Source organism: Grammomys surdaster, unplaced genomic scaffold (assembly GCF_004785775.1).
Source record: "Grammomys surdaster isolate TR1022 unplaced genomic scaffold, NIH_TR_1.0 190, whole genome shotgun sequence".
NCBI classification, from domain to species: domain Eukaryota; kingdom Metazoa; phylum Chordata; class Mammalia; order Rodentia; family Muridae; genus Grammomys; species Grammomys surdaster.
This window is the reverse complement of record NW_021604635.1, coordinates 2,620,967-2,642,159: the sequence shown is the minus strand read 5'-3', so window position 1 is coordinate 2,642,159 and position 21,193 is coordinate 2,620,967. Positions and strand designations below refer to the sequence as shown.

The following is a 21,193-nucleotide window of genomic DNA, read 5'->3' as shown; positions in this document are numbered from 1 at the left end:
ATCAGTATGCATCAACCTAGTAACGTGGGATCTGATCTGACTAGAACAACCTGTTTACAAATACTGCCTTACTTTAGTATTAGCACACTTCGGTCATTCAAGCCAAGCGTTCACTGTCTGTGTGAGCATGGGTTAGATACGAGTCTTACCCACCGAGCCCTTCCTCTAGTCCGTTCATTCGTAAAGCACAAAGTAGTTACCATCTTTTCAAAACAGCCAATACTCAGTTTTTCTAGAATTCTACATTGTATTAAAGTAAAATTTCCCCCCTGTAGATAGCTAGTTATCCAGAAATATGACTGTGTGGCTGTTGGTTTGGCCTTGGTGTAGGAGACTCAGCCTATACATATGTATAATAACGGTCTTGCTCTGTGATGTCCAGGCTGAGGTAAATGTCTCTCCTTTCAAGTGACTGACTGCAGACGTAGTCCGTATGCCTACATGACTGGTTACAAGTTTAGTTTACTTTATAACAGTCTACCTCAGCACTAAGAAATAAATTTCTGTGAGGTCAACCTGGTAGTGCAGGCCTCTGATCCCAGGACTGCGAGGTGGAGGCAGGGGTGCCTTGAGTATAAGGCTAGCCTGAGCTACTTAAACCCTGTAACAGAAATCAAGGCCTGGGATGCAGTTCTGTGGGAGTGCATCCCGGCATGCACAGCCTGCTCCGTCCTCAGCACTGGGGAATTCATACTTTTCAAAAGCCACATGTAACAACAGATGACATTAATCCTAACAGTTATTTAATCTACCATCCTGCTCGGTCTTCATTGTCAGCACGGCCTCTACAGCGCCACAGAGAGAAGCAATTGAGGGATTGCCTAGAACAGTGGCTCTCAGCCTTCCTAATGCAGCTCCTCAGCTGTAAACGACACCCAGTCCCCACAGGGGTTGCAACCCACAGGTTGAGAACTTCTGGCCTGGCTCAAGTTGGTCTGTGAGAAACTGCCTTGATTGTTAATTGATGTAACAAGGGCCCACCCCCTGGGTGGCACCATTCCTCAAGCAGGTGGTCTCCAGGCTGTATTAAAAACTAGTTATGCATGAACCAGCGAGCCACCGGTGGGCAAGCCAGCAAGCCACAGTCCACTGTGTCCTACCCTGAGCTGCTGCCCTGACTTACCAGGGATGGATTACAAGTAAACCCTTTCCTCCCCAGCTTGCTTTGGTCATGGTATTTCACGCAGTAGTAGAATGTGACTAGAACATTTATTACCAAATATTTCAAAATGTAATTAATATTAAACTGAATTAATGAGATTTTAATCCTCCCCTTGATATAAAACCCTCAAGATAAGTTGTATATTTCACACTGCCTACATATCAGTTTTGGCAACAGTGTTTACTGGCATTTGATTTGCCTTTAGATTTCATACAATGTATAGATTAAAAACCCAGATGTGTCTATCAAGTAGTTCAGACAACTTTTTGATAACTGAAAGAAATACTTCGGTTTAACTTTGAGAAGTCAAGGCCAGTTCCTTGGCTCACCTGGCTACATTATAAGCCCCTCCACACTGTCTGTAGCACAGGATTCAGTCCCAGCCTTGACTGCACTATCTGACTGGCTCACAGGAGAATCAGAGAGTGATGGCTGTCTTGCCCTAGCTCCCTCATTCCTCTTACTACTCTCTGCTTACTCTTCATGACATGCCTATGAGGTAAGTATCATCATCATTAGGCCCATTTTACAGATGAGAATAGTGAGGCCCAAATACACACCCTATATTTGGGTGTGTCCTCAGTACATACCCTCTCCCTTGGAATGAACCTCCTTTTTCATAGGTTTCTAAAACAAACTTTTTAAAAGGTTTGTTTCATTTTTATGTTTATGAGTGTTTTGCCAGCATGTAAGTCTGTGGGTCATATGCCCTGAGAAGTCAGAAGAGAGTGGCAGATTCCCTGGAACTGGTGCTTTTGATTAAAAACCGGAAGGCACATTGCCACCTTTAATTCTAGCATTCAAGAGGCAGGCAGGTCTCTGAGTTCGAGGCCAGCCTGGTCTACAGAGTGAGTTCCAGGACAGCCAAGGCTACACAGAAACATTGTCTCAAACCCCAAAATAACCAGAATTCCTAAGACACCATGTGGTTTGGAGACTGGTCCTTTCTGGCCATGGCATGGCCTTTGCTGGGCCCACATAGAGGGCACTGCCTTGTCAACATCACAGATTTCTACGTGACAGTTGGCAGAGATCTGATGTCTGAGACCTCTTCCCTGGCTTCCTGCTCGTTCTGTCTTCTGTGCTCCTCCCTCTGTCCAGCCTCCCGCCTTTCAGAGACACCAGGCATGCTGCATTAGCCCACACTGAGAATCCAATTTGTAACTTCTGTAACTTGAAAGGTCCTGTTTCCAAACACAACCCTCCTTGGAGGCAGTAGGGTTGGGGCTTCAACACAGATTTGGAAGGGAGGATGGGACAAGGGACAATTCAGTGCTGATGGGCTCCTGGGCTGAGAAGGGACTGTGCTAGGACACACCTGTAACCCATAGGAGCAACCTGCTCACTCTTCATGACATTCCTCTGAGGTAAGTACTATTATTATCACTAGGCCCATTTTATAGATGAGAACAGTGAGGCCCAAAGAGATAAAAGCCGTAGAGTAGCAGAGCCGGAACTGAGGCCCAAGGCTGGCCGATCCCATTATACTGCCTTGACAAAAATAAGTTAAACCTAAGAGTGAGGGTCTGTGTCTGAAAGGTTGACAATCAAACGTACTTTAGAATTAGTGTCTCTCCTACAGAAAGGATCAGCACCATTGCAGTTATACAGTGAAATTAAAATTTATCAACCAGATAGAAGTTACTCTGAAGGTGGGCATACCTTAACTCCCTCAACCTCTGTGAGTTGGCTTTTTTTTTTTTTCTTGCTTTCTATTTTTCAAAGTAAGGGTATTTTGAGTCTAGGACAGATTTGTTTTATAAGCATTAAGCTACATTTTTATCTTCGGTTTCTGAATTTCAGCCTAAACCCTCATGAGATCTAAGGAAACCCTTTATCCTTGCTTTTGTAAATAGGAATAACCTCTAAAACTGAAATCTCCCTAGCCTGGCTCATTCTCACAGGAAGGAGTGACCTCTGCATGGAGCTGGTGTCACTGTAATCACCTTGTTTCAAAGTCATTACCCATGACTAAGCAGGAGGACTTTGGTTATCAGGCTATTCTCACCTGAGATGTCCCACACTAGACAAATCTTTAAGCTAAAGCTCATTCTACTAGATTTGTGATAAAATGTAGGAACCTGACCACGTCTCCGTAATACCGTCAAAGGCTCTTTGCAAAGTGATCCACTTCAGTGACATACGGGAAGAAGAAAAGAAATGAACACTCATGGGACAGAGAAATTCTGTGTCCTGGAGCATGGATTTACTGTTTTGAATGTTACTAACTGTAATAGAACCCTTCATGAATTTGAAAATGATTTCCCAAGAATAGTTTGGCTATTGGCTTTAACTTGGTTTGGTTTGTCAACTCAGAATTTCATACGGGTCAAACTGGGCTCGATATTCTGATCCCCCTGTCTCCACCTACCAAGTGCTGGCATCACAGGTGTGCAACACCATGCCTGGCCAACTCCATATTACTCTATCCCCGTTAAGTGGAAAGTTAGACTGAGGCTTTACTGGGCAAGATTAGAGAAAGCCACATTTTTAAAAATTACGTGACTAAGTGACTTTTGGCCTGGAAAAAATAGTTCCTGTAATTGTGTTTGAGGAGCAAAAGGAGATGTGAGAAGAATTGGGTCCTTTATTACGGAGGAGGCTGTGAATCATTCTCTGACCTCCAGAGAAAGGGTTGCACAGAGAGCAGTATACGCCAACAGTGCCACTCCCTGGGCTAAGCATATACAAACCACCGCATTCCGTCCGCTGGCCCCCATACGCTTGTTCAAACATGAGTCTATGGGGACCATACCCAAACATAGCATAATGCAAAATACATTTAGTCCAACCTCAGAAGTACCCATAGTCTGTAGCAGTCTCAACAGTGTTAAAAATCCGAAGTTCAAAGTCTCTTCTGAGATTAATCCAGTCACTTTACTGTAACCTCAAAGCAGGACGGGAAACCAGCTGGGCAAACTCCAAACTCTGTATTTCCATATCTAATACCAAGGCGGTCTGCAGATCTTCAACTCCTTTTTCATCTTTGTTGACTGCAATAAACTTCGTTCTCCTGGGCTGGTTCCACTTTCTGTTAGCAGCTTTCCTCAGCAGATAGCCCACGGCTGGCTCTGGCATCTTGAACATCTTGGGGTCTCCAAGGCAACTTAAACATCACAGCTTTTTGTTCTGTTGTCTGGGATCCACACATGATCTAGGCTCCTCCAAAGGGCTTGTGTCACTTCTCCAGCTCTGCCCTCTGTAGCACTCTAGGCTCTCTGGTCGACTGCCTCTGGTGTTGATCATCCTCTGGTGCAGGCATCTCCAACACTCTGGGGTCTTCCACTGAAACTAGGCTTTACCAATAGCCTCTCTTCATGGCGCCAAGCCTCAACTTCTTTGCTTGACCCCTTCAGTCCTGGGCCATCAACTGTAACTGAGACTGCACCTTCACCGATGGCCTTCCATGGCCTCTCACAATGCCAAACCTCAGCTGCTCTCCATGACCCCTTCATGCCTTCAAAACCAGTACCACCTGAGTGACTCTTACACATTACCAAGTCCAGCTGCAGCATGAGGTACAACCTTGGCTCTCTGAAACACAGCTTCTTTGTGCTCTTAGGAAACATTTCCCAGAAGATTTCACCTCAGTGATGCTGGTCTCTTCTTAATCACCACAAATTTCTTAGCTCCAGCTAACCAGCATCAACTGTCCCAGTAGTCCCTTTTATTTTGGACTCTAAAGCCAGAGCCGCATGGCTGAAGCTGCCGAGTTCTGCTGCTTGCTGGGGCTGGAACATGTGCCCCACCTTGTTCTATTACCAGCTTTCTGTTTTCCAATTCCCTCACTGCCTAAGCTTGGCTGTCCTGAAGCTTGCTATGTATATTAACCTTGAACTCAGTCTGCATGGTTCTGTCTCCTTAATGCTGGGATCAAAGGCATGTACTGTACCACATACCTGAATTTAAGCTTTTCTCTACTTGGAACTTGTTCTATACCAGGCTGGCCTTGAACTCAGGAATCTGCTTGCCTTGTCTCCTGGGACTAAAGCTGTGTACCACCATGCTTGGACCTAAGCTTTTCATGGTCACTGTCCTCAAGATCTGGATCAAAAGTCTGTGTCTTCCAGTCTCAAGGTCTGGATCACAGGTGTCCCCTCCATTTCTGGATGGTTGTTCATTCCAAATTAAAAGTGCAAACTATTCCTTGTTCAACTGCAAACATAAACAATAAGCTTAGCTGGGTGGGCTCTTGCCCTGAGATCACCACTCCCTTAATCTCTTTATCTCCTTGAACACAGGACTCAACTCCATCTCACTTCCTGGTGCCCCTTTATTACTTGAATTATACATTTTATATTTTTCCTTTTCATTAAAATGTTCTTCATAAGACTAAACCAGAGAACAAAGTCTCTGCTGGGCTCTTCTGAGACTTCCTTTGTCAGTGCAATTAAGATAAATCTCTTTACCTTAGCCTCAGGTAGAGTCTTCAGATAAGGACAAAAAGCAGCCACATTCTTCACCAAAATACAGTCTCTAGGCCATATACTGAAATTCTTCTCCACTGAAACCCCTTGGGCCAGGTCTACATAGTTCAAATCACTCTCAGCGATAAATTCTTCCTATTCCTTCTAGGATGGCCCATTAAGCCCCACTTAAAACATTCCACTGCTGGGCAGTGGTGGCACACGCCTTTAATCCCAGCACTTGGGAGGCAGAGGCAGGAGGATTTCTGAGTTCGAGGCCAGCCTGGTCTACAGAGTGAATTCCAGGACAGCCAGGGCTACATAGAGAAACCCTGTCTCGAAAAACCAAAACAAACAAACAAACAAACAAAACAAACAAAACAAAAAAAGCATTCCACTGTTTTCTAAATCCAAAGTCTCCAAATCTACATTCTTCCAAACAAAAGCATGGTCAGGCCTACCAGTTCCTGGTACCAGCTTCTATCTTGGTAAGGGTTTTACTGCTGTGAAGAGACACCATGACCAAGGCAACTCTTATAAGGACAACATTTAACTGGGGCTGGCTTACAGGTTCAGAGGTTCAGTCCATTATCATCATGGCTGGAGGCATGGCAGCATCCAGGCAGGCATGGTGCTGGAGAAACTGAGAATTCTACATCTTCATCTGAAGGCCACTAAGACTGGCTTCTGCGTGGTTAGGAGAAGGGTCTTAAAGCCCACACCCACAGTGACACACTTCCTCCAACAAGGCCACACCTCCAAGTAGTGCCACTCCCTGGGCCAAGCATATTCAAACCACCACACAGAGGGATACATAGGTGTGGAGAGGAATGGGAAAAAAGACATGCAAGTTTATTTCAGATTCGCCCAGTGGTAAAGAGGAGCAGTTATTTAGTTTTTGTGGGGATTCCCTGCCCCTGGTTATTTTATGACAGGGTCTCTGTAGCTCAGGCTGGCCTTGTTATATAATGAAGATGACCTTGAACTTGGATCCTCCTGCTTCCATCTCCTGAGTGCTAAAGTTACAAATAGAGGCCACCACATCCCGTTTTCATATGATGCTGGGTGAAACCAGGGCTTCTTACATGCCAGGGAAGACTACCAATTGAGCTACATCCTCAGCCCAGGAGAGATTCTATTTATTTATTTATTTATTTATTTATTTATTTATTTATTTAGTGTATATGACCACATTGTCCTTGACACACCAGAAGAGGGCATCAGATCCCATTACAGATGGTTGTGAGCCACCGAGTGGGTGCTGAGAATTGAACTCAGGACCTTTGGAAGTGCTGTTAACTGCTGAGCCATCTCTTCAGCCTCCAGGAGAGATTCTTAATGAGGCCCTACGCAGGCACGCGGGCTCGCATCCGTGCACGCATGCACAACCTCTGCCCCACATGGGACCTATCACCAAGCCCTATCAGTTTTACCTCAGGCTATCTTTGAGTGTATCCTGTTCCCATCTTCACTCTATGCTGTGTCCCTTCCCTAGACTCTGCCATGGGTTCTAATTCCCCTGCCAAGTCCTTTTCTCCTATAGAAAGTTGTATTTTTTTACCATTGTCCTCTTAGCAACAAACAGAATGCCTTGCTAAATGGATAGATTATATTATTTTAATTATGACTTCAACTCCTTCTGCAATTCCCCTTTGCACCTAGAATAAAATCCCCAACCCAGCTTCCTCTTTGGCCCTTCTTCTGCATTCTCACTTCCGGCCACACTGGTTACCTCTCTCTCTATTGGCCAATACACACCCTGCTCATTTCTGCCTGAGGACTTAGTGGGCAGGTGGTTCCTCAGCCTGGAAAGTTGTCAGAGCTCGATGATTCACCCCATTCAAGTCAAAATTACCCTCTTCCAGACCCTCTACCCGTCCAGCGTCTCTTAGCCATGCTACAGCCTTGCTTCAGTGTCAGTTTTACATTGGGAACTGTGGCTCTCTGGGCTGGACTGACTCTAGGTCAGGCCTATGAGAGCTGAAGATTCTGAGCTTCAGATTCAAGGTCATATTATAGACTGACTTACAGATGTCTTCTGTGGTGTTAGAAAGTTTATTTTCTGGCTCTAAGCCCAGGAGATCAGAGGTTGGGAGGTAAGATAAGGAAGTAAAAATGGCTTCACAGAAAGACAGAACTTGGTCTGAGGCACCAAAAAAAAAAAAAAAAAATAAAAGAAGAAAAAAAAAAAGAAAAAGAAGATCCTGTCCTTAGTGCTACAGGACTTTTAACCAAGCAGCCGCTAGAGCAATTTTCCCCAAAGCCATTAGAATGAGATTCTTTTAAAATTGAATTTTCATGTGTGGGTCATTTATTTTATTTAATCCAGCATGAACTATAGTCAGTATGACGAGGCCAACTACTTTTAGCTCACGTAAATACACGACTGAGGATCATAACTCAAGATCCTAATAAGGAAAAAAAAAATGCTTGTTTTACTCTATAGGTTTCTGAGAACCGGCAACACTGAATAAAAAGAACCCAGACCTGAAACAGGCTGCGGAAGTTGGGTCATTTAAAATGTCTCCATCTAAAGACCAGATTCAGGCGTGCCGTTGGTGATTTCGAATCACAGTTGGCCTGGTACAGAAATCTGACCAGACAGGCAGCCCTCCCGGAGTCAGATCCCTGCCCTCCACAAGGTTCTGTGCTCTACCGTGGGTCTTTAACGAGCAGCAAGGAAAGCTGTAAAGCAGCAGGGTTTTAAGAGTCAAGGAACTCGTTCTGTGATCTTTTTAAAAGAAGGGCTTTACAGTTGTTGCTCATAGAGCCATACAACCCTGTTTGGCTACAACTGAAAGTCTCTGGGGGAACCTGGGCCTTTGTAAACAAGACACAGTAAGTTGCTGGCATCCATCTGCTAATAAAAGGGAAAGGCATGGTCCTGAAAGCCGGAAGCCCATTTATACTGGGCTTTTTAGAGCATTTTTACACTGTGTGTTTAAGCATGGGTGTGTCTGACATTCTGCAAATTTGTTCCTAAGCAAAATGATGTCATTCTCAAGAACACGAGTGGGACCAGCTCAGAGGCTTCCCTCGCTTCCAGGGTGTGTGAGCTGGCTGGATTGTTGGCCTCTCCTGGGAGAGGGCTTGCATTTCCTCTTGCTTCTCTCTCCTTCTTATCAGCTGCAGCCAACTGTGCTGAGATCTCGGGATTTACTGACTATCCCAGCATCTCTGGACAAAATGTAAAATAATTATACAAAAAAACAAAACAAACAAAAAAAAAACAACAAAAAAGACAGCTACTGAACCTCGGCTCTTGTTGGTCCCTGGACCTCAAGGGGAGAGAGATGTACCCATTTCTTCCTAGGTTAAGCACTTCTTGGGTAGAGATTTTACTTCCTCATGATGTCAAACTTCATCTCAGGCCCATGAATTAACAGTGGTAGGTTGGAGCCCAGAAAGGCCTGGGGCTGATAGCATCTATGCCACTGGCTGTTGAGCCTGTGTTCAACTCAGTGAAGTCTCATTGACTTTTCAGTAAAATAGGTTCTGTCAATGCTCATGCAGTAAACGAGAAGTGCCGTTTATTTAGCTAAAGCTGCTTGATTTTTGAACAATTCCTTTCACGCTACAATTTCTTAACGGGAAATATTAAGAATTTGATTCTAAAGTTTCTCAGCATTGTCAGTTTCCTGAGTCTTCATTTTAGTTCTGAACCGTAAAGTTCTAGCGTCTCCCACAGACCCCTACCATTCTGCCTTCCTTAGTTGAGCTCGCGCGCGCTCAACTAACACACACACACACACACACACACACACACACACACACACACACTTATTCCCTTACTTTGTGTACCTGGTTGAAAGATGCGGACCAGGACTTTAAGCTTTGTCCTTAGCCTGAGCCTAGAAGCCGGCCGACCTGTCCCAGGAGAGACGGACCCCGCAACTGGATCTTCGGTGGCGCCAGGGGTGTGGATTTCTCGGTGGGAGAGGTGAGGAGAGCTCAGACTTCTGGCGCCACTCTCGGATCCTGCAGCTTCAACAAACTTCTTGCCGGAGGCCTGCGCCCACTCCGCCAGCTCTCGGAAGTGGCCTATAGCTTGGGTACCGCCGGGGCGGACTCAGTCACGGTCACTCAAGTCTCTGCTCTCCCTGTCCCTACCAGGCCAGACCGTTTGGAGTCCCCCAGCAGCCCCTGGTGTAGGCAGAGCCACGCCCTACAGCACCACCCTGCAGACGTGGGCGGGGCGCAGGCTGTCCCAAGAGGAGGACTGCGGCAGGATGAGGTGTGGGTAAGTCTTCCTCCGTGTTCCGAGCTGGCGCTGCGGTCCAAACTCCTCGGAACTCCCCGAGTCCAGCCACCAGGCATCTCTTGCTTTCCCTGCGCCACCCCTTCCTCTGCCCTAGCCCTGGGACACCCTTCCGAGAGGAAGCGTCTCTTCCAGCCCCAGAAACCACAGGTAAGTAGTCCAGCGGTGCCAGCTGTGCGTCCTCCGGCTCGCTGGGTTGGGGGTGAGAGTAAGGAGGGGGGCGGGGAGCGCTTCCGGGAAAAATGGGTTGGGGAGCCACGCCTGGCTGGCTTGGCGGGTCCTCCTGCCCGCCCTACAGCGCCTTTGTGCAGATTTTGCTGTCTAGAGTGTCGGGAGCACCTCACCCCCGTTGTCTAAAGGTCCAGCTCTTCATCCCTTTAGACGCTCTGCCTATGGCACATCCTCTGTGCTTGTGTTTCCAGCCTGGGTACCTCTCTTATGTCCTTTAGCAGAGGTCGCTCCAACCCCCAGACTCCCACTTCCAAGAGGGACTCCTGTCCTTTCTGAAGACCTTTCCATTCTTGTCCTGGTGATCCGCAGTGGGCAACCTTTGCCTCCTCCTACCGCGCGGGACCGGCTCACAAGGACCTAACCCTCAGTTTGACACCCACCCTACTTAGCTGCCTCTCCCACCGAGAGCAACCCATCCCCCCCCCACCCCCGTACTCTTCATCTCTTCCTGTGGCAGCGTGAGAAAGCCCTCCAAGAGCCCTTAAGCTGTGTGTGGGCTGGAGAGAAGGAAAGGGGTACAAAGAGGCCTTGTCTCCAGAGATTCCTAGGAGAACACAGAGGAACGCCCGTGGGAGTGAGGCTAGGGGTCGTTTAGTTGTTAGGGTCCTCGGAAGGGGCAAGCCGAGCCGCTGCTGTCCCCGCTCCTTCCCACAGGCCGTTGGAACAGCAGCCACACGATCTCAGGGGAAGTGTTTTGACCACAGTGAGTCAGAAGGTCTGTCATACCGTCAACAGTCACAACATTCTCAGGCTATTTGTGAGGGTAGTTTGGGAGGCTGGGAAGTGGAAACTACAAGACAGTGTTGCCCCTTGTCAGGAGGCAAGCACGTGGGGAAGAACTTTGCCTTTAGGGAGAGGCACGTCCCACAACCAGCGTGGCACTAAGTCCGCCAAAGGGCGCTGGCTTACAGACTTAAGAAGAAATGGGTGCGTGTCTGTCAAGCGGCTGCAGCTGTACAGGGATGTTAGTTCCTGCTGTCTACAAAAAGGGAAACCCCCACCCCCACCCCACCCCGGCAGCTCGCTGAGAAACTCTCCTGTGTCCTACTTATGGGACCTAGGGACCGCCTACTCTTACTACAATTCCTTGTCCTCTGGAACTCAGATATCCCATATGATGGCTGCTGTGTGTCACTGGACGACGGGAGGCTCCCTTAGGGTCCTTGTGTCCAGGACTACTGAGTTTTCATTTCTAAATTTGGCGAATTTCACTTTATAAGAGATAGCTGTTGTCTCGGGGCAGTGGGGGGCGTTCCAGATCATGGCCAGGAGAGAGCAGAACCAATCAGAGGTCGACATTGAGCTCCCTTGTGACACAGGCCTGCTCTGCTGGCTCCTCCCTCTTTCTTTCCCTCCCTCCAATCTTTCCTTCTCTTCTTTCAACAGGCACTGAGGTCTCCCCAGCTGCTCCTCTTGTCAGCAGGGGCCCTACATGGCGTCACCAACTTCCACCAACCCTGCACATGACCACTTTGAGACCTTTGTGCAGGCACAGCTGTGCCAGGATGTACTGAGCAGTTTTCAGGGGCTCTGTCGAGCCCTGGGAGTGGAGTCTGGTGGGGGATTGCCCCAGTACCACAAGATCAAGTCCCAGCTCAACTACTGGAGTGCCAAGTCACTGTGGGCCAAGCTAGACAAGAGAGCAGGCCAGCCGGTGTACCAGCAAGGACAGGCCTGTACCAACACCAAGGTAGATACATAAGAGTCTGGGAGCGTTGTGTGCAGTAGAGGACTCTGAAGGAGACAGGATGCTACACACCTGCCCACCCATGTGTGCTTGCAGTGTCTCGTGATAGGGGCCGGGCCGTGCGGACTTCGGGCTGCCGTGGAGCTGGCACTGTTGGGTGCCCGAGTGGTGCTTGTGGAAAAGCGTACCAAGTTTTCTAGGCACAACGTGCTCCACCTCTGGCTCTTCACAATCCAGGACCTTCGGGCACTAGGTGCCAAGAAGTTCTACGGGCGCTTCTGTACTGGTACCCTGGACCACATCAGTAAGAACTTTATGTTGGCTCTCGGGTTGGTGTGCCTGAGTCTCGAGGTGGGAGACTGCAGGGCCAGGCAGAAGCCAGGGTGAACAGGAGTCACCTTAACGAGGTGACCTTTAAGAACCGGATCTGACATCTGTAAAGCAGACAGTGATTTTTCTAGTCCAGGTAGTAACCTGCCTGGTTTCTGAGCTCAGATGTTATCGGGTGTTCAGAGGTGTGTGTCATAGATAGGCTCAGTGGTCTCTTATGCCTCCTCCAGCTCTGAACAGGCACACACCAGAGCGAGAGGAGGCGTGAGTCCGTTCCTAACGCCGTCTCACTTCCAGGCATCCGACAGCTTCAGCTGCTTCTACTGAAGGTGGCATTGCTGCTAGGGGTGGAGATTCACTGGGGCGTCACGTTCACTGGCCTCCAGCCCCCTCCCAGAAAAGGCAAGTATTTCCGTGCTCTCGGGAACCCCTGTCCACCAAAGAGAGAGCCCTACAAGATGATAAGGGAGGTCTGGCAAGAGTCAGCTGACTCTTTCCTGACAGTGAAGTCTGGGCAGCCCTAGCCTCAGACAGCGAGTCTGAGAGAAAGCAAGGTAGGCATAGCATGACCTTCCTCTCCTGCCTTCCTTGGCTGCCGGGAGGTGTCATCTGATAAACTACTTTCCAGACTGTTGAACCCTTTACGAATTTATTTTTCTCTAGCCTGACCTGGGAGTGTAGGGTCCCTCTGACCTCTACATCTTTGTGGTTCTCATACCCTCTGTCCCAGGGAGTGGATGGCGTGCCCAGCTCCAACCCAATCCCCCAGCCCAACTGGCCAACTATGAATTTGATGTCCTCATCTCAGCTGCAGGAGGCAAATTTGTCCCTGAAGGTGAGTGACCCTTTTCTTCATAGATGGATGATTGATAGATGACAGATAGATAGAAGCCAGCATCCCAGGCTCCCCTGAGACTTCCTCCCCCACCTCCCCCTACCACTAGGCTTTACCATACGAGAGATGCGTGGCAAACTGGCCATCGGCATCACAGCCAACTTTGTGAACGGACGCACGGTGGAGGAGACACAGGTGCCGGAGATCAGTGGTGTAGCTCGGATCTACAACCAAAAGTTCTTTCAGAGCCTGTTCAAAGCCACAGGTTAGAGCCCACCCTCGAAGGCCGTCCCTTCTCTTCCCTTTACTATGGGGTGTTTCCCACTTGCCTCTCATGGCTCGCTCCAAGGAACCCCATTTTTGTCCGTCCTTGGTGGTCTCACCAGCAGAAGAGGAAGAACTGTCCTCCAGGGACCAAGCAGCCGCTCGCTTGGCATGAAAGACCCTGAAACTCTCTCTCAAATGCCTGGCTACTTTGCTCTGTGCTCCTTCATGCTGGAGAGTAAGAATGATGTACGTTGCAAACGTATGTTCAAGAGGGTGCTGTGTTTACTTTGGCTTTATACTGCTGCTATGTGACCAAGTGATATAGGCCTCCCAGCTGTCATTCCACCTGGGTTCCTCTCTCTGCTCCCAACTGGCAAAGCGTCCAGGGCCAGGACAGATGGCTCTTGGTGCCAGCAGATCTGTGTGTGGAACACTCAGCCTAAGCCATGGCTTCAGCTCTGCGAGGTCAGCCACAGCGTGATGTATGCAGAATCACTGAAGACTCTTCTCCTGTCCCCTGCTCTGCTCGACAGGTATTGATCTGGAGAACATCGTGTACTACAAGGATGATACTCACTACTTTGTGATGACAGCCAAGAAGCAGTGTCTGCTGAGGCTGGGGGTACTGCGCCAGGTAGGCCTTAGGCCCAGGAGGGAGGAGGGAGGAAGGAGGAGGCTGGGCTGGACACAGTCTACCCCTGGTTATGGACGGACCGCATCCTCTCCTACCTCCAGCTATTTGACAAGCTTGTGCTCCCTGAATGTAGGTGGCAGTAGAAAGCCTAGTCTAGGCTAAGCTTACAGATCTGGTACTAGTCTATTGTGCTCCAGGACTGAGGGGTTTTGTCTCTTTTCCTCTTGCTGGTTGTTAGTTCCCAGGACTTAGCTTGGTACCTGACAAATAGTTAAACACCGACTATGTGCTCACCGAATGGATGAGATAGCTGGATGCCTTCCTTCTGTGTACTAAGTACTATGCTGAGTACTATGTACTTGCACACCTAGAACTATACTATGCTAAGTTGTGTGTTGTTTGTAAATGCTGAACAAATGGAGGCTTTGGTGATGTCAGGACAAAGCCTATGACAGCAAGGATGTTGGGCTTCCTGGCAGAGCAGGGCTTGATACCCTCTGCAGCAGGGTGAGTATTGAGGAAGGAATTTGTATATGAGAGTCAGGCTACTGGAATTCTATGCCCAGCCTGGCTTTCAATTGCTACGTAGACTAGGCAGCCTCTCCCCGTCTAGGCCTCAACGTGTGTGTGTGTGTGTGTGTGTGTGTGTACGTTCTATACCCTGGGTCAGTCCTCTGTAAAATGGGATGGAGCTGAGCGTGTGACTCTACTCTCAGAGGGCTCAGGTTCGCATCTCTCGGCCATGTAGGACTTGCCAGAGACGGACCAGCTGCTGGGCAAAGCGAATGTGGTACCCGAGGCTCTGCAGCGCTTTGCCAGAGCAGCGGCTGACTTCGCCACAAATGGCAAGCTTGGGAAACTGGAGTTTGCTCAGGATGGACGCGGGCGGCCTGATGTGGCGGCCTTCGACTTCACAAGCATGATGCGGGCAGAGAGCTCCGCTCGTGTCCAAGAAAAGCATGGTGCCCGCCTACTGCTGGGGCTGGTGGGGGACTGCCTAGTGGAGGTGAGCCTTTCAGGAGGCTATGGGTCCCGAGGTTTAGGAGGAAGCTCTCTTATTGGGGGCGGGGCATGTATGGTCGGCTTGTTGTGGGAGGAGCCTAGGGGCTGCTTGGTGGAGGGGAAAGCTGTGTGGGTTGGAAAATGGTCTTCCCCCACTGGAAATATCTGAGCTTGGGACATACATTGGATTCTCATTGAGTGGTTTCCTATTCCTCATACCCTGCAGCCCTTCTGGCCTCTGGGCACTGGAGTGGCCCGAGGCTTCTTGGCAGCCTTCGATGCAGCCTGGATGGTGAAGCGGTGGGCCGAGGGGGCTGGGCCTCTAGAGGTGTTGGCTGAACGGTGAGACCGGGGTTCAGAGACTAGTCGGTGCCAGTAGGGAAGACGGGATTCGGGATGCGGGTCAGGAAGGGGGGCAGGAGATCCTGAAGGACGACGGAGGCATGGGAGTACAAGAAAGCCCTGCTGTTGCCCAGGGGTGGGTGCTGACAGCTTCCCTCGTGTCTGTGCACTGCCTTCCACCACCACCGATAGTGAGAGCTTGTACCAGCTTCTGTCACAAACATCCCCAGAGAATATGCATCGAAATGTAGCCCAGTATGGGTTGGACCCTGCCACCCGATACCCCAACCTGAACCTCCGGGCTGTAACCCCCAATCAGGTCAGACTCTCTACCCTGCACTCCCGCCCATCTTCCCACATCGCCTCCTTTTCCCACGCCAGGTCTTCCCTCCTCAGTTGCTGTCCCAGCAGGGGGCCAGCCCTACCATAGGCAGGCTCCTCCCTGTAGGCTCAAGGGGTGAGTGGTCAGGGCCTCGAGACTGAGAGGAAGCTGCTTTAGGTACAAGACCTCTATGATGTGGTGGACAAGGAGCGTGCTCAGAGGAAGAGCGATGAGCCGGATGCCAAGAAGACAACCACAGGTGAGCAGGCCTGGACAGGCACCATCAGCAAGCAGCAATGTTGGGAAAGCCCTGCACTGGAAAGCTTGTTTTGTGGATGCTTTGGCGTTTAGTGAAGTTGGGGTGGCAGCCACAGAGCTTGGACAGCCGCTGTGTGCCGGCATGGAGTGGCTTGGTAGTTTTCACCGCTATGCTGTGTCACCCGAGGTGCCGAACAGCCACAGCTGTGCTGTGCGGTTCCAGCTTCTGCCAGCCCCTTCCTGCTGCCGTGGGTGTAAACCCAAACCATCTGTTCTGTGAGCCTCTGAGCTCCTCTGCCCTGCTTCCCCTCCCCTGGTGGCTTTTATGGTGGCTCTTTATTTGTTTCCCAACTCCGTGTCAAGGAGGGCAAGGATAGAGAATGGGGAAGGAGGAGGTGCCGCTGGGCTTGAGCAGTAGTCCAGCCCACACACGCCCAGCAGCAGGTGTGTGGGGGCCTTGGGTACAGCATGGCTCTGCTCTCCTAGGGTCCGCAGGCACTGAAGAGCTTCTGCACTGGTGCCAGGAGCAGACAGCTGGCTTTCCTGGAGTCCATGTCACTGACTTTTCTTCCTCATGGGCTGATGGGCTAGCTCTGTGTGCCCTGGTACACCGCCTACAGCCTGGCCTGCTGTGAGTCCCGCCTCTCTCCCCTGCCCAGCCCTTCCTTCTACTGCTTGGTAAGAAGATGCTGTGCAGGAGATGGCAGTCCAGTGAGTCCCAGCTCCACCTGTCCCTAGAGCTGGTAATCCAGTCTGGCTCTGCTCAACAGCCTGGCAAGGTTTTATCTAATGCATCCAGATAGGCAAGTCAGAAGCCATGAAAGACGGGGGATGGAGTGCAGGGGTAGAACACACTTGCTTAGCATGAGTGAAACTTCAGTTCAGTCCAACAGACACACACACCACACACACACATGCACACACACCACACACACACCACACACATGTGCACACACACCACACACACATGCACACACATATACATGCACACATACCACACACACATGCACACATACCACATACAGACACACATGCACACACACCATAAACACACATGCACACACATATACATGCACACATACCACATACCCATGCACACATACCACATACACACACACCACAAACACACATGCACACACATATGCATGCACACATACCACACAAACATGCACAACACACATATACATGCACACACACACCACACACACACATGCACACACCACACACATGCACACATATAATACATGCACACACACACCACACACATGCACACGCATACATGTGCATACACATATGCACACACATATACACACACACACACACACACATTGCTGCTAGTTGTGGTGGCATGCAACTCTAATCAAAGCACTTTGGAAGAAGAAGCAGGAGGATCACTGTAAATTTGAGGCCAATCTTAGCTACGAGGTACCAGTTCAGATCTCCCAGAACCCCACCTCATCTTCCCAAATGAATGCCCTCCCCCAGCCAGGCCTTCCTTGCTGCTCCTGGGGGTTAGTCCTACCACAGGAGGGCCTGTCCCTATGGGTTAAAGGGCTGAGGGGTCAGACATGTGGCCAAGGAGCCTGTGCTAAGGAAGAGAGGAATGCAGAACAAATACTATACAAAATGACACGGACTTAGACAACCACCAACAATCCAACCTTCATGTGCTCACCCCCTTGGCTCCTACAGCGGAGTCAGGCTCCTGTCTCATTGGTATTTCTTCTGATGCCCCACAGGGAACCCTCGGAGCTGCAGGGCATGGGAGCTCTAGAAGCCACTGCCTGGGCACTGAGGGTGGCAGAGCATGAGCTGGGCATCACACCCGTGTTGTCTGCACAGGCAGTCGTGGCAGGCAGTGACCCACTGGGCCTCATCGCCTACCTCAGCCACTTCCACAGTGCCTTCAAGAACACGGCCCACAGCCCAGGTGAGTTGGAGTGGGCAGGAAGGGGGGTGGAGGGAAGCTATCTAAAGGTCCCAGTGCTGACGGCTGGACTCTGCCTGCAGGCCTTGTCAGCCAGTCTCCTGGGACCCCCAGTGCTATACTTTTCCTTGGCAAACTCCAAAGGAGCCTACAACGGACCCGGGCCAAGGTGAGGAGTCTAAGCAGGGTTGAGGCTGAAGAAGGGGCAGCCAGTGAGGTTCCAGGGATGATAAGGACTCACTCTGAGGGGAGGGGAGAGCTGGGCTCAGGTTATGTTCACAGTCATAGGACTTGTTGCAGGACCATAGGGAGGATGCTGGTGACAAGAAGCTTCCCTTGCAGGTCAATGCAGACAGGGTAGGAGAGTGCAGCGCCGTTTCTCTGCTCTGTCCTATTTTCTCTGTGTCTTGCCCTCTGTTGCCTGTTCTGCAGGTCCTGATCCTGCCTCCCTGTGTAGTCTTACTCCCTTCCCTGGCAGCCCTTCCCTTCTGTACACATCCACTCCCCTGCTCATGCTACCTCAGCATCGTCTCCTTAGGTAGAGGACGAGACTCCAAGTTCTGAGGAGCCACCTGTCTCTGAGCCCAGTGTGTCCCCAGCACTGCCCTCTGACCAGCAGGAGGTAGGTCCAGGGCCCGGTCTGCAGGCCTGAGAGGGCAGAGAGGAACCACACGGGAATGGGAGACCTCGGAAGCTGGCTTTGGCTCCGGCTCTATCCTGGTGTAGGGATATAGATCCTGTATCCTGGGATCTGTGCAGGCTGGAGCCGAGGACCTGTGTGAACTCTGTGGGAAACACCTCTACATCCTGGAGCGCTTCTGTGTGGATGGCCATTTCTTCCACCGGGGCTGCTTCTGCTGCCATACCTGTGAGGCCACACTGTGGCCAGGTGGCTATGGGCAACATCCAGGAGATGGTAGGTGGGCCTGGGAGATGCTACAGGGACTTGGGGCTTTCCTGGGGACAAGGGGGTGGGGAGGGAGAGGGAGGCTGGACAATAGGTTGAAACAGGCTCTCAGCCCCCTCTGAAGCTTTAGGTGTGGAGTCCTAAGAAATCCACTGTAAGCCTCCACCTTCCCTCCAAGTGTCTGAGCAGTGGGCTGATACCTAACCTCTTCTACCCTTCCCAGGATATTTCTACTGTCTCCAGCACCTACCCCAGGAGGACCAAAAGGAGGCTGACGACAACGGAAGTCTGGAGAGCCAGGTTAAAACAAAGCAGAACTCTGTGTGATGGGATGTGGCGGGAAGAGACAGGTGTCCCCAGATCAGTGGGCTCTGCAGGCAGTAAACGAATCTGTCCTCCACTGAAGGACACTTGTCAACAGAGCACTACTGACAGTGTCTACTAGGAGGGGTCCATGACCTTATCACATGGTGGCCTTTCCAGGAGTTCCCTACACCAGGAGACAGTAACCTGCAGCCAGGCCCTTCCTCTCCTGGACCTCCTGTGACAACAGTCAGCCCTGTTCCAAGCTCCGGCCAGCCTGTGCGTCGGCTGATCCGCCTCTCCAGTTTAGAACGCTTGCGGCTGTCCTCTCTGAATATCATCCCTGACTCAGGAGCAGAGCCTCCACCCAAGCCCCCACGGAGCTGCTCAGACTTGGCCCGAGAGTCTCTGAAGAACAGCTTTGTGGGCTGGGGTGTGCCAGTCCAAGCAACACAAGGTAGGTGCTCCTCCTACAGAGATGCTCATCTGGGAGGCTAGGGGTGGGGGGGATGGGCAGTAGAATATCTGCCACAGGGATTCTGGGAAATAAAAACAGTGGTCCTTGGACTCCCAACCCATACCTCCCTCTCCTCTGCTCAGTTCCTGAGGCCACAGAGAAAGGGGAGGAGGAGGAAGAGGAAGAGGAAGAGGACGAGGAGGAGGAGCAGCTGCCGCCAACTTTGGAGCCAGACTTGGAGCAGGTAAGTAGCAGGAACCCAGCTGTCGACTCTGTCTGAGCCAGGAGGTATCTGCCGCGTATTTAATACCCCAACCATAGAAGCACCAAGAGCAGGCACCAACCTCTCGAAATGTCTTCTCACCCAGCCCCACAAGCTTGCCTCTAAGTCTTTATCCTGTTTATCGGAATTTACCTCTTTCCATCCCAGTTCTTAACCCTTCCAGTTTCCTGCATTCCTAACCTGAGGCCAGACCTTACTGACTGGCCTAACCTTCCCACAGACTCTGCTGACCCTGGCCAAGAACTCAGGCGCCATGACTAAGTACCCAACGTGGTACCGAACCCTCATGCGCCGTGCCAAAGAAGAGGAGATGAAGAGGTTCTGCAAGGCCCAGGTGAGGTCTGGGAGAGCACCCGGCACCAGAGCTCTGACAAGGTCAGTTATCTGAGCTCAGAGCACGTCCACTGCTCCTATTCTTGGGCAATCCAGCATGTCCTGCCTTACAACCCACAGGCCATCCAGCGAAGACTAAACGAGATTGAGGCCACTATGAGGGAACTGGAGACAGAAGGCATGAAGCTGGAGCTGGCCTTGAGGAAAGAGAGCAGTGAGTAAAGATTCGGGAGTGACATGCTAACACATACATCTCTCTGGCTCCCGGCAACACGGTCAGCCCTCAGCAATCCCCGGCCCAGTGGATGTGTACACAGCTGACTCCCGTGATGGCCTATTGTCCCTGGATCCTGTCACCCTGTGACCACTTCCATTCCTTTCCATCTTATCAGGCTCTCCAGAGCAGCAGAAGAAGCTCTGGCTGGAGCAGCTGCTACAGCTCATTAAGAAGAAGAACAGCCTAGTGACTGAAGAAGCCGAGCTCATGATAACGTAAGGCCAGGCCTGGAGACACAGCACGTGAGCCAGGTCCCATCCCTGCGGGTGCCCTGCTGAACTGTGCATCTACGGTCTCTGGTTTCCACAGGGTGCAGGAACTGGACCTGGAAGAGAAGCAGCGGCAGCTGGACCACGAGTTGCGGGGCTACATGAATCGGGAAGGTCTGTGAGCTATCTCATGACCTTGGATACTGACCAAGGAACACAGTCCTCTGGCCTATGTATGTCCCGCTGAAATAATTCAGGAGAAAGCCAAAGGATGTGACTCCCAAGCCTCCATCCCCCCAATCATGGCTGCTCAGCTGAGCTTTTGTCCAGTGCTTCCTTCTACACGAGTGCTGGTGAAAGAAACCTGGGAAGCACCACGGTGGCAACAGCAAAGCCTGGGGGATAGAAACCACACAGGCTGAGCTAGCTTGATCCTCTCCCCAGGCTCCCTGCCCAGGTCCCTGTTCTCTGAGCTTCATCTTCTCTCTTTAGAATCTCTGAAGACAGAGGCCGACCGACAGTCCGAGGACCGGGTCCTAAGGCAGCTGTTGGATGTGGTAAACCAGAGGGATGCTTTGATCCAGTTCCAGGAGGAACGAAGGCTCAGTGAGATCCCTGTATAGATGGGGGCCCAGGGCTAGAGAAGGATGGTTAGCTGCCTCCCTGCCCCGTAAGCAAGACACCACCACATGGGCTGTACTGTGCCATCTGGACTGCCTAGTCAGGGGCTTCGTTGTTTACAATAAAAGGATTATGGCCGTGA

At 50.7% G+C, this 21,193-nt stretch overlaps 1 protein-coding gene and 1 long non-coding RNA gene across 2 annotated transcripts in view; one reads left to right on the top strand and one right to left on the bottom strand.

The window, feature by feature from the left end:
- LOC114622634 overlaps positions 1-10,013 on the bottom strand; it is a 24,648-nt gene extending 14,635 nt beyond the window's left edge. The window contains exon 1 of the long non-coding RNA XR_003711649.1: positions 9,370-10,013. This is a non-coding gene — a long non-coding RNA (uncharacterized LOC114622634). The remainder of the gene's footprint in view (positions 1-9,369) is intronic.
- Mical1 (microtubule associated monooxygenase, calponin and LIM domain containing 1) lies at positions 9,761-21,193 on the top strand. The gene is made up of 25 exons (XM_028769045.1): positions 9,761-9,976; positions 11,444-11,747; positions 11,841-12,048; positions 12,372-12,476; positions 12,805-12,909; positions 13,019-13,174; positions 13,710-13,810; positions 14,559-14,816; positions 15,039-15,154; positions 15,347-15,473; positions 15,654-15,735; positions 16,221-16,365; positions 17,474-17,664; positions 17,745-17,830; positions 17,962-18,018; positions 18,200-18,283; positions 18,421-18,577; positions 18,792-18,868; positions 19,052-19,328; positions 19,472-19,572; positions 19,832-19,945; positions 20,065-20,158; positions 20,337-20,436; positions 20,531-20,604; positions 20,923-21,193. Exons 2-25 carry the CDS (start codon positions 11,490-11,492, stop codon positions 21,051-21,053), a joined length of 3,204 nt encoding a protein of 1,067 aa, XP_028624878.1. The 5' UTR covers positions 9,761-9,976; positions 11,444-11,489; the 3' UTR covers positions 21,054-21,193.

Excerpts from the sequence above, each read along its gene's own strand:
- Mical1 (XM_028769045.1), top strand. The coding sequence starts at position 11,490 with ATGGCGTCACCAACTTCCACCAACCCTGCACATGACCACTTTGAGACC. Across the intron at positions 13,811-14,558 it reads GGCTGGGGGTACTGCGCCAG|GACTTGCCAGAGACGGACCA; the intron begins GTAGGCCTTAGG and ends TCGGCCATGTAG. Across the intron at positions 18,284-18,420 it reads TGCCCTCTGACCAGCAGGAG|GCTGGAGCCGAGGACCTGTG; the intron begins GTAGGTCCAGGG and ends GGATCTGTGCAG.